General features: G+C 37.1%; 3 protein-coding genes across 3 annotated transcripts in view; 2 read left to right on the forward strand and 1 right to left on the reverse strand.

Annotated features, from left to right (window-relative positions):
* LOC134811543 (ras-related protein Rab-11B-like) overlaps window positions 1-13,007 on the forward strand; it is a 50,355-nt gene that overhangs the window by 10,721 nt on the left and 26,627 nt on the right. The gene's annotated exons all lie outside the window — the stretch shown is intronic.
* LOC134811015 (micronemal protein 4-like) lies at window positions 532-2,873 on the forward strand. The gene is made up of 4 exons (XM_063817722.1): window positions 532-763; window positions 1,043-1,519; window positions 1,658-2,134; window positions 2,356-2,873. Exons 1-4 carry the CDS (start codon window positions 579-581, stop codon window positions 2,699-2,701), a joined length of 1,485 nt encoding a protein of 494 aa, XP_063673792.1. The 5' UTR covers window positions 532-578; the 3' UTR covers window positions 2,702-2,873.
* On the reverse strand, window positions 11,326-12,840 carry LOC134811544 (small VCP/p97-interacting protein-like). Its single transcript, XM_063818479.1, has 3 exons — window positions 12,744-12,840; window positions 12,404-12,571; window positions 11,326-11,822 (listed from the first exon to the last, which is right to left on the reverse strand). The coding sequence occupies exons 1-3, from the start codon at window positions 12,813-12,815 to the stop codon at window positions 11,817-11,819; spliced, it is 246 nt and encodes an 81-aa protein (XP_063674549.1). The 5' UTR covers window positions 12,816-12,840; the 3' UTR covers window positions 11,326-11,816.

Here is a 13,007-nt window from a genome sequence, read left to right on the forward strand (position 1 = left end):
AAGACCTCTTATCGACGGGGTAAATATTTGTCTTATATCATTAAAAGCACCTGGAGAAAATGCCGTTCAATAATGGCGGCACTCTAAAGCTTATTTTATGGTTCTAGGGTCATAAATCATATTATGATACGAGTGATCTCAGCTTTCATTTGCATATCAGTGAGCAAAACTTGGTACAGCTGATGAAGAATGAAGTGCAACGGTTTGTAGAAAAGTCACATACGACGAGAGAAATTAGAGTTTATCTTAATCCTGAGTATCGAATTCATTATCAGTAAGCTTAGCATACCGTATTTAAGTGAAATACTCAAATTCTGTTTCTCTGCAGCCAGTATGATGCTATATTTTTCAAGTTATCAGCAGGGAAAATTAAGTGGAAATTCTAAATGAAAACTGAAGGTGGTCTACGACCGGGTAAAGGCCTTGCCAATTTCTCGATTGCATTGATAAGGGACAAATATTGCAGAGCAAGTGAGCAACGTCCTTATCAGTATTTTGTTATAATGATAGGTTAATTTGTGATAATAAGGAAGCCACGTCTCCATATTCACTCATTTATCGTACATTGCTTTTAAAAGATGTTGGTGGTCGTTCTCTTTGGATTTTTGCTTGCTCTATTAGAAGGGGTACCAACTCCTCAACAATGCTCTCGCGATAGTGTTGATTTTTGGGGGGCCGATATTGGATTCAATACTGCTGGAAGTTTGGAGAAATGTGAAAAAATATGCAGAGAGATGGCTACATGTGCCTCTCTGACTTTCAGGTCAGTCAGTCAGTCAGTCAGTCAGTCAGTCAGTCAGTCAGTCAGTCAGTCAGTCAGTCAGTCAGTCAGTCAGTCAGTCAGTCAGTCAGTCAGTCAGTCAGTCAGTCAGTCAGTCAGTCAGTCAGTCAGTCAGTCAGTCAGTCAGTCAGTCAGTCAGTCAGTCAGTCAGTCAGTCAGCCAGTCAGTCAGTCAGTCAGTCAGTCAGTCAGTCAGTCAGTCAGTCAGTCAGTCACATGTTAAGATATAAGATATGTTCTAAGAACAATATTGTTTATTCAGGGCGTCTAGCGACTCCTGTTGGCTGAAGAACAAAAGAGGTGGACTCAGAGGACCTTATGTAAAAGGTGGACTAGTCAGTATGAACATGGATTGCGGAGACAAAAAGTTTGACCAGTCTTGTATCGAGGAAAACACGGATTACTGGGGAGCTGATATTGGAGGGAGAAGAGCTCTCAACTTCGACCAGTGTGAGACCTTCTGTAGAGACGCCGAGGAGTGTGTCTCTATCACTTATAGAGCTGCTGATTCTCAGTGCTGGCTAAAATACAACCGCTTTGGAGCTTACGGTCCTTCGCCAGGCGATGGACTTACAAGTCTGAATATGAACTGCACAGAACCTGCTAAATCTGATGGTGGCTGTAAAAGGATTGATGTCGATTTTTGGGGGACTGACATCCGTTATAAGAAAACTGACAATTTGGAGGAATGCGAAAAGTTGTGCAAAGATACTGATGGGTGTGTTTCATTGACATACAGGTATGTTTTTCTTATTGCAGGAAACCCGTGAACTTAATTTCTTTCATATAGGCTTAAAATTTGATAAAATTAAAGATCCTATCTCATTTATTTGGTTTCAGGACTTATTGTTTATAGAGTTAATGAACTGAATTTCAGATCGTCAAACAGATTCTGCTGGCTAAAGAACAAAAGAGGTGGACTCAGAGGACCTTATGTAAAAGGTGGACTAGTCAGTCTCAACATGGATTGCGGGGACACAAAATCTGATCAGACTTGTATCGAGGAAAACACGGATTACTGGGGAGCTGATATTGGAGGGAGAAGAGCTCTCAACTTCGACCAGTGCGAGACCTTCTGTAGAGACGCCGAGGAGTGTGTCTCTATCACTTACAGAGCCGCTGATTCTCAGTGCTGGCTTAAATACAACCGATTTGGAGCTTACGGTCCTATACAAAATGACGGCCTCACAAGTTTGAATATGGACTGTGCAGCACAACTTAGCTTTGAAAAAGGATGTGAAAGACTTGATATAGATTTCTGGGGGGCTGATATTGGGTTCCAGACTACTGAGAGTGTGGAAAGTTGTGAAGAATGGTGTAAAAAGTCTCTTGGCTGCGCTTCTCTTACTTATAGGTTTGTTGATTTTATCTTTTAATTTTGTCCAGTGATATAAACCTAAGCAAAATCCATTTCGATTTTTCGTGGGTCTACTTTGACACTGGTTATCATACAACATATTAGTTTTAATTTGAAACTTTGATCAACTTGAATTAAAGAGTTTCTTACCACTTTTATCCCAAATCATGGTTTTTAGGGAAAACCATAAACTTCTCTATTTCATATGCTAATTTCAGGGAGTCTGACTTCTCTTGTTGGCTGAAGAACAAAAGAGGGGGACTCAGAGGACCTTATGTAAAAGGTGGACTAGTCAGTCTCAACATGGACTGCGGAGACAAAAAGTTTGACCAAACTTGTATCGAGGAAAACACGGATTACTGGGGAGCTGATATTGGAGGGAGAAGAGCTCTCAACTTCGACCAGTGCGAGACCTTCTGTAGAGACGCCGAGGAGTGTGTCTCTATCACTTACAGAGTTGCTGATTCTCAGTGCTGGCTAAAATACAACCGTTTTGGAGCTTACGGTCCTTCACCAGGCGATGGACTTACAAGTCTGAATATGGATTGTCCGACTGAAGCATAAATATTCGGACAAAACTGTCAGTCGGAAATGCAAATTAAGTGAATTGATATTTGATACATTCCTAATGATAAACTTTATATTTTGACATGAGATCTATCAAAATTCACAAAAATTAATAATATTTTTTCTGATTCTATGTATAATGTATGTTTTATCCTTCCAAAGATTCAAATCTCTTTTTGAATGGGCTATTATTCCAATAATAGATATTGTGATATCAGGCAACGATGAGATTAAACTAATCTTCATTTTGAAGTCTTATACTTCAGTAATATGGTATCAAGGCTAAGGCAAACTGTTCCCTATCCAACGATTTCGATCAAAACTAAATTCATAACAAATCACTGGTTTTTGGGCTAGATATTATTATTAAAATGAGGATTAGAATTAAAATCAAATTTACACAGCAATTACACCATGGGATAATTAAATAGTTTAAAGCAATAAATTATGATTATACAATACAAATTTATGAATGAAAATTAATAAGTTACAATATAGTTGATTTTTCGATAAAATGTAACCATTGGAATATAACGAAAATTACATAAATACCCACTTTTAAAAATGAAAATTTATGTACCAAGATTATGGTTGTGAGATGTGACTTAATTAAAAATCTAAGATTATATGTTTGTAAAAATTCACCGTTTATTGCACCAAAAGTTGACATCACAACAATGTGACTCATAATTAATGTTCCTATCTGAATATTACATCACTTAATAACATATGCCACAAGTCTGCATCTGGTATCATCATCGACAACATTCCTTAGGTATCTCGAATTCAGCCCGCCACTTCCGACTAGAGCGTTATCCTCTTTTAATTTGTAATTTGTATGAAATGTAATGTATCCCCAGTTCCACAATTTCTTTGACATATCACACGATGGCTTACCACACCATGATATTGGAAGTGTCTTAAATTGTTTATTTTCATCATGTCTCTCAAGGGCAAAATGAAGTTTGGGTACAATTGAGCGATCGTCAATAACCTCCAAACTATTCCATTTCATACAAAATGTATCGGGATCATTCTTTTCCATTGAATTTATTGATAGCATAAATTTATGCTCAGCTAAATCAGGATCAGACACTCGGAATCTGAAGTCTCCATCTTTCAGGAACATATTTTGGACAAACTCTGTACCACTGAGTTCACATATAATAAAGCTTACATTCGGTTTGTCTGTCTTTGTGACAAGTTGTTCACTGTTTTGAACAAGTTCTGCCAGTTTACTAGCATTTAATGAGGACTTGACAATATCAACATAATCATAGTACATGTTGCTCCATCCACGACGCTCCTTTACTGCAATAATTTTTTTGACAATCCAAGAAGAAATCTTAATATCATGGCGGCCAAAGTGTCGTAACTTAGTGTAAAGTCCATCAAAAAACATGTAAAGATTTGTGATACTTTTGCATGATGCCATCTTCTCGAATGAAGCAACGAAACTACAATTCCAATGTTCTTGGAGAGAGAACAATTGAACTGGAATAACAGAGTTGAACCGTTTACTTGTGCTATCCTCAAGCAAGTGGATGTAAAGCTTACAGTCTTCTTTGCTAATGTCTTCCAACTTTTTTAAAGTAGAGAAGAGTTTAGCATGTACATCGTTTCTGTTCAAATAGCAAATACTCAGATTAACATTCTTAAGAATGTATCTACTGTTATCATCCAGCCTGTCCAAACCTTGTTTCTCAAGATGTGCAATAAGCATATTCACCAAAATATGAACATCAGATTTTACAATTGCTACAGACGTGTTAATGTGAACTTTTGTCAATGATCCCAAATCAGATAGGAACTGTTCAACGAAATTATTTCGTTTAACGGAAGAAATAGCTCTCATTTTGGTTATAACTAAGTCCAGAGAATATCGCTTCTTCAGAGCAGACATCATATAAACAGCTTCCTCGACAGCAAATAAGATATCAGGATAGCTACTCTCACTGTCTAGTTTATCCAGATAGGACACGAAGTACTTCTCACATCTGGCACTCAGCCAGGAGATTTCAAACACATGGCTCATCTTGTTCACATCTCTGAAGTTGTCCAGGTTCATTGCCTCCACCTCTCCAGTGTAAGAAGCCTCGATAAAACAGTCAACCGCCTCCCTGCTAAAGTCCTCGACGTCAAGTGATGTCAAATGAAGGTCAGTGGTAAGGTTGTCAATCACAGGACTGTTCAAGGACAATATGATGGAGTTTGCTTTGATTGGAGACCCCTCTTTCATGTTAAAGGTAAGGTTACCGTGACTTGGCGCTCCAATGTGATGTTTTCCGAAATCTGCTGGTACACAAACTTTGGGGGCCATTTTTAATATCACCTGTGAAAATTAGGTCAATGATTACTGATTAGTTACAAATCGTTCGATCGATCTTCAAACTTCGTTTAATCAGATACGTAATTAAGGCCAGATAGAGGATCAGAAAGTTGATTATATATTCTTTAGTTATGTTTTTTTAGACTTTCATCATGGTGTGCACCTTAAATTTCAACCGAAAAATGTTACAACAATCAGACACAGTAAATCATTAAACAAGAAATGCGGCCGCTTTTTTTGTGGATGGCCGCTCAATTTCCCGATCCGTGATGGCGTATTTTATCATATTCCATACAACCTGGAGATCCCAGTTTTAACTGTTTATAAGCATGCAGATATAGCGGAGTGACAGGCCGAGCGCCACCAAGTTAATATAATTCCATATTGAATTTGAAAATCGTGTATATAATTTCTATGTAACCATATGCTTATTGTTTATGCAACCTGACACCCGACACGGATCTGTGCAAAATAGTAATAGTAACTCAAAATAATAATAGTATGCTATCAATTAGTGCCTAGTGGGATATGTACAATGTGAAATTAATAATGTACTTGGTCAGTTCAGACTTCAGCGCCGCGCGCCAACAATTATTTAATTCAGATTTGTGCGCAAAATAACTTTGCGCAGGTAGTCACGTGGGCGATAACAGTGCGCGAGGGCAGGTACGGTCGCACACTCGCAGGCACGGTCGCAAAGCTACCATATATAAAAAAACCTCAATCGCTAACCCTTGTCCTTGACTCTTTTGTGCCTTCGGCACTTTGAGTCATGGATCGGGAAAAAATATAAACTTCGAGCATAGAATTGATTCAATTATTAAAAACCGATTCACTTTGCAACTGCATTGTCCATTTCCTCACCTTAAAAACTTAATAATGGCGGACAGTGAGCTAAATTCTGAAAGAAATGTAAAATAAATTAGCAATATTCAAAATAATCTCGTATCTTGTATCTTGTCTATAAAAGAGCTCTAGAATTCATCATAACACCGCAACTTTACGAGGAGGAACTACTCGTATTACTGCTGTTTCTTGGACTCATAACATGTCCAATACTATCAACTACTTTAGATAGAATCAAGACATCAGATAGAGAAACTGCCCTCCTTGAAGTTCTGGAAGAAATACTGTGAGCTCTGGAAGGTTCTGTTCTAATAGACAAGTTGGAGATACAGAGGAGAGGCTGGAGGAAGTTTGTGCTGGAGTATTAACGTTGTGAGGGTTATTTTATCAACGCTATATCTGGGGGAAAATCAAAATTTAGGCAATGATTTTTTTAATTATCATATTATCACGATATGTTATTGAATTCTTTGCAACCAAACATTCTGACATATTACCACTTTATGAACATTAAACAATCATCATTTCACTTAATAATATATGCAACAAGCCTAAGCTACATCTGGTAGAATCAGGAATTACACAAGCAGTATATCTCGTACTTAGCCCGCCACTTCCAACTAATGCATCATCCTCGTTTAGATCGTGATTCGAATGAAATCTAATGTATCCCCAGTTCCAGAATTTCCTTGTCATACCACACGATGGCTTACCACACCATGATATTGGAAGTGTTTTGAATCCGTTATGATATTGGAAGTATCTTTCGAAAGCAAAATGAAGTTTGGGTACATTTGAAGGATCACCGAGAGACTCAAACACATTCCATTGCATACAGAATGTTTCGGGATGATCACCTTGCATTGCGTTTGTAGATAGCAAACATTTTAACTCAGCTAATTCGGGGCTGGTCACTCGGAATCCTAAGTCTCCGTCTTTTCGGAATATATTTTGGACAAATTCTGCACCGGTATACTCATATAATATGATGGAACCTGTGCTTACATCCAGTCCATCTGTTTTTGAGACAAGTTTGTCACTTTCCTTAACAAGCTCTGCCAGTTTCTTATAATTTACTGAAAATTGATATATCTTGTCCACATAATCATAGGCCATATTACTCCATCCACGACGCTCTTTTACTGCGATAATTTTATCAACAATAATTGATGATGCAATCTCAAATTGGGCTTGCCGTATTTTAGTGTAAAGTCCATCAAAAAATATATACAGATTTGTTACACTTTTGCTTGATGCCATCGTCTCAAAGAAAGCACTAAAACTGGTATTCCAATATTCTTGAAGAGATAATAATTCAATATGAGTTGCAGAGTTGAGACGTTTGCTTGTGCTTTCTTTAAGCAAGTGGAGACAAAGTCGGAAGTCTTCTTTGCAAATGTTTTCGAACTTTTCTAAAGTAGAGAAGAGTTTAGCATGTACATCGTTCCTGTTTAAATAGCAAATACTCAGATTAACATTTTGAAGAATGTACCGACTATTATCATCCAGACTGCCCAAACCCTGTTTCTCCAGATGTGCAGTAAGCATATTCACCAAAATATGAACATCAGATCTGACAATTGCTATAGACACGTCAATGTGAACTTTTGTCAATGAACCAAAGTCAGATAGGAACTTTTCAACAAAAGCATTTCGTTTAACGGAGGAAATAGAACTCATTTTCTTTACTACTAAGTCTAAAAAATCTCTTTTCTTCAGAGCAGACATCAAATAAACAGCCTCCTCGACAGCAAATAAGATATCAGGATAGCTACTCTCACTGTCTAGTTTATCCAGATAGGACACAAAGTACTTCTCACATCTGGCACTTAACCAGAAGATTTCAAACACATGGCTCATCTTGTTCACATCCCTGAAGTTATCAAGGTTTATGGCCTCCACTTCCCCAGTGTAAGAAGCCTCGATAAAACAGTCAACCGCCTCCCTGCTAAAGTCCTCGACATCAACTGACGTCAAATGAAGATCAGTGGTAAGGTTATCAATCACAGGGCTGTTCAGGGACAATATAATGGAGTTTGCTTTGATTGGAGACCCCTCTTTCATGTTAAAGGTAAGGTTACCATGACTTGGTGCTCCAATGTGATGTTTTCCAAAATCTGCTGGTACACAAACTTTGGGGGCCATTTTTAATATAATATACCTGTGAAAATTAGTTCAATGATTAGTTACAAATCGTTCAATAAATCTTCAAATTTTGTTTAATCAGATTAATAAGGCAGGTGAGAGGTTCAAAAAGTTGAGTATCTTTTTAATTGTGTTTGTGACATTCATCAGTGTGTGCACCTAAAATGTCAACCAAAAATTAGTATGTTACAACAATCAGTAGTGTGAAAAGAGCTATATAAAAAGAAACCAATATTAAGATTCAAATAAAATACAAGACTGAGAAAAACAAAGTACCGTATCGTGGCCGTCCTGTGGCCGTACTGTGGCCGTACTGTGGCTGTACCGTGGGGCGTGGCCGTATAGGGGCCGTTCATAACTTTATAGGCCTCATTTTAGCCAAACCTAATTTCGCAATTTCACCATTATACAGCATACTCTAGTTTAGTAAATATGTAAACATGTCGTAAGAATTGAGCTTCTCCAAATATAATTGTGACAAATTGAATAAGTATGTCTTTAAACCAATTTTTTAACATATCCATGGTTAATAACGAAAAGTGGTTTTACATTGAGCTGAATTCTGTAAGAAATTTACGTTGACTTGCAATAATATGCAATATTTGGAATAATCTATTATTTCTTGTCAAGAGCTCCAGAAATTCATCATAACACCGTAAATTTACGAAGAGGAACTACTCGTACTACTGCTGTTTCTTGGACTCATAACATGTCCAATACTATCAACTACTTTAGACAGAATCAAGACATCAAATAAAGAAAGTGTCCTCCTTGAAGTTCTGGAAGAAATGCTGTTAGCTCTGGAAGGTTCTGTTCTAATAGACAAGTTGGGGGAAACTTGTGTTGGCGTAATGTTGTGAACATTAGATCTCTGTGGTTTCAGATAGGTCGTATTATCAAAGGAAGGTAAAGTACGATTAGCTGATCCAATGTTTTGTACAGGATTTGTAGGTTCTTTAGTCGACGATCTGCTTCTTGGAGGGGGTTCTAGTGTGCTGTTCTCCTGGAGATCACAATATCACTATATGAAGGTGTAGAATGTAGATGGATAATTGGATATAGTAAACACAATTTTACATTGACATGAAAGTGGTAAAGACTGAAGGTGCATACACTTACTGAATCCGTTTTCAAAGCATCAAGCCTCTTGTAGCAGCAAATGCATAAATTTCCCATCTACTTTTGATCAACTTTTCAATAAACGACAGTTAAAATTTTTAGAAAAAGTAAAACGCATGGTTCAAATCAAACTAAAAGACAGAAATAACGGTACCATAGAATAAAATTGCTTATAGATTCTCCTTATTATGATAGCTAGAGACTTAACATGCTTTTAAGTGCCTAATCATAAACAATCAGGAAATGCTCACTTGTATAATGTACCAGTATGTATCTGATTCAAGAGTTGCTAAGATTAATATGCCATTATTTATTCTTGGATTTCACTTTATCTATTGCAGGCAATACACTCATAAAATTATTTTATGAGTGATCTGCTTTTCTTTCTCACCATCTTTTTAGTCGAGCTAGTCTGTCCATATTTAAGCGCCTTATTTTCTTGCCTTCTATCATAGGACATCCTTCTGTCCCTTTCCATACGAGATTTTATTTCGTTCCCACGATGATATTTGAGAAGGGAATTTGTCCTCTTGGAACTCTTGACATCTTTCTCAAAGTTTCTATTATCTTGATTCGTCTGTCTGGAGTCTAACATAGTCGAGGCAATACTGACTGTTGCGAAAGCGTTTAAAACTTCTTTCCCTGATTTATGTCTGGATTTGGTTGAATAGCTGGACTTGCGTGACAGTGTAGGAGAGACAGAAGGAGTTCTATCGGTTTTAGATTCGTCGCAAATAGAGCTGGGCATGAGGAACGAGTCTGTAGAGACACTGGGCTCGTCTCCGTCCACAGTCGATAAAGCGTTTCCTTCGCCACTAGGATCTCCGAAACGCCGTTTTAACTTTTCAGTCATCGATCCTTTGTGATCGGTAACGACAATGTCTGGAACATCGTGTAGAACAGGAGCACTAAAAGCTCTTGTCATGAGATGACCATCTTTAACTTTGAGAGTAGATTTATTAGCAGGTTTGTCTGGTGTAGGCTGACTGTTGAGAATACTCGTTGAGACATCCGATGATGTTACAGAAGGAGTTTTAGGAATGACAGTGGTTGGTGAGACTGTGGTTGGTGAGACTGATTCTTTCTCTGGCTTCCTCTCAAGGTACGGTAAGAACTTTGCAGTCGGACCCTGGATATTTTAAACAGGTTAAAATATTTAATTTCTTTATCACCTAATATAACGAAAACCTCTTAAAATGCATATTCATTATTTATATTTATTTGTGAATGTTAGGTATAAATTGTAAACACTCACATCAGATTGTGTGAAGTCGTCTGTATCGAATTGTGTCTTGAGGTTTTCACGCCTAGTATAGCAGCATATGAAAAGGTTCCCCATTAAAGCATTAACTGTCAAAGACCATCTGATCGCTTGTTCTGCGGCTGTTTACAAGTATTGAAACCGGTCGAGCAAATGCTTCAGGATTCTTTACAGATCTACGATTCAGCAGCTGAGCAATTGTTGTTTCTCTTCAATTGTGCGAAGCGAAGAACTAAAAACACAACAGAAGCGAGCACAAAAGGGAAGCCAAGCCAAGATAGAAAGTCCAGGAAATGCTTGTTACAGACACTCAATATGACATTGTATAGTGTATGCGGTAATAGTTAGTTTAGTAGGTCTTTGTGCTGGACTTGATTTTCATGAGGAACAATCGACACGGAGTTACAAAATCTGGGGATCATGAGCTTTTAGACTAGACATTCAGACTTCCAGGACCGTAAGTCATTACTTGGCATGTATTCGAGTAATCGTAAGATTCTGAGACTAATTACTTTGACGAGAAACAGGATTATTTAAGAATGGTTAATAGTATAATAACAAGCTTAAGTTTTCGTTGAGAATGGAAATAAATATTAAAGTAGTATTGATTACCATTATCATAACAGTGGTCTCGAACGCTAAGAATATAATATCTAGACAATTTAGATTAGTATTTATAAAATGTTTTATAAACTACTGTTTTATATTATAAGGCATGATAAAAAATAAACAATGGTTGTTAAAATAGAAATTCGTTGGTTATAAACTATCGAGTTTTACTGGTTTAAAAATTTACAGTACTACTCGTTTTGTCCGGTAGCCATTATTAAATCTAAGAAGATGGGTTTATTCTACACACGAAGTTCAATACCTAATAGGCCACACATTTTCCAAAACAAGTAAGCAATTATTACAACAGTGTTCAAACTTCTAGTATTTTCAATCTATGTACAGTTCAATTATAATAATATTTATTGATGTAAGCTATAAATAAGCCATAATCTCATCAAGACACACAAAAAACTTCTATGAAACCACTCTGATAGACCATTTAGTTAAGTTATCATAAAGAATTAATATCGAAAATCTGAATCACAACAAAATAATTTAGAAAAGCTTACAAACCCTGAAATATTGACATCAAACCCATTTATTTAAGTATTTACAGACAACTCAAACAAGGTCTTTATAGTTTCTAACAACAGCCAGCATGAAATAAACTGACAATAGTTTAATTCAGGTGCAAAAATCACCGCATTTTTGTTTGACATCATTATTTAAATCTAGCCTTGACCTGCTGAAAAAAACAAAACAAAACACAAAAAACCAGAAAATACCGGGAAGAACAATAGACATAGTACTTGGTTTAGGGCCAGTAGAGTTATCTTGTTTTCCCACATGTGTAGCACATCTCACCACTGCAAAGAAAATGTTAGAGAAAACAACATAATAACATCTCGCTTAAAATAACAGATCAGCTACATTTCACCATCCACCTCTAAAACCCCAGCTAGACGGTACGTAACGCGTTACGTAACGCGTTACAAGATGGATTCTTTGTACTAACTACTAGCTAGACGGCACGTATTTTAAAATTCAGTAATGTTTCGATCACGTAACACGTTACGTAACAGCATGAGAAAACACTACAGCAGCACGCATTACAAAACAGACAAAGTCAGAAACAGACAAAGTCAGAAACAGACAAAGTCAGAAACAGACAAAGTCAGAAACAGACAAAGTCAGAAACAGACAAAGTCAGAAACAGACAAAGTCAGAAACAGACAAAGTCAGAAACAGACAAAGTCAGAAACAGACAAAGTCAGAAACAGACAAAGTCAGAAACAGACAAAGTCAGAAACAGACAAAGTCAGAAACAGACAAAGTCAGAAACAGACAAAGTCAGAAACAGACAAAGTCAGAAACAGACAAAGTCAGAAACAGACAAAGTCAGAAACAGACAAAGTCAGAACCAGACAAAGTCAGAAGAATAACTAACCCTGAGAGTAGGTTCGTTGGTGGTGCCCACATTCTCTGCTTGTCTCCGTTCTAACTCATCCCTCTTCTCTTCCATTCTCTTAATACTTCCTGGATCCTTCACCCCACGTGCCTGCTGGCCCTCATTTCGTTTCTCTGCTGCCTCCGCCATCTGCCTTCTCCGGTCCTCCTGGCATTATTTAACTGTGTTATCTCATGATGGAAATGCCAAATATTATGTTATCTACACTTCTATTATATAATAATCTAAACGGTACAGTACAATCTAATTCTACCGACACACTCAAGACTATTTGAAGACTATCATTCTGAAAAATAAACTGAATGAGATTATGTTTTACCTGAGATGGTTGGTTTACAGGTTGGCATTCCTCATCATCGTCTGGCACATACAAGCACATACAATTCCCCATATTTACATATTATTTCTGCTACAAAATAAATGGTTGATAGTTATACGGCGTATAATATAAGTTTTCTGTGAATTAAATTAAACTTGAAAACTTCGATCTAAGTTAAGCTGTTGAAATATTGATTATAATTGGCTTAACAACGATCAGGTGATGGTGATCTCCCATTCTTTTGCGCAGTTAAACGACATGGGT

The sequence above is a fragment of the Bolinopsis microptera genome, chromosome 2, assembly GCF_026151205.1.
Source record: "Bolinopsis microptera isolate Bmic1 chromosome 2, MBARI_Bmic_1.0, whole genome shotgun sequence".
Taxonomy (NCBI): domain Eukaryota; kingdom Metazoa; phylum Ctenophora; class Tentaculata; order Lobata; family Bolinopsidae; genus Bolinopsis; species Bolinopsis microptera.

Bases quoted from the DNA above. Each gene is read 5' to 3' on its own strand.
- LOC134811015 (XM_063817722.1), top strand. From the start codon at position 579: ATGTTGGTGGTCGTTCTCTTTGGATTTTTGCTTGCTCTATTAGAAGGG. The intron at 1,520-1,657 runs GTATGTTTTTCT...ACTGAATTTCAG, and splicing joins TGTGTTTCATTGACATACAG to ATCGTCAAACAGATTCTGCT. The intron at 2,135-2,355 runs GTTTGTTGATTT...TGCTAATTTCAG, and splicing joins TGCGCTTCTCTTACTTATAG to GGAGTCTGACTTCTCTTGTT.
- LOC134811544 (XM_063818479.1), bottom strand. From the start codon at position 12,815: ATGGGGAATTGTATGTGCTTGTATGTGCCAGACGATGATGAGGAATGC. The intron at 12,572-12,743 runs GTAAAACATAAT...AAATAATGCCAG, and splicing joins CTGTAAACCAACCATCTCAG to GAGGACCGGAGAAGGCAGAT.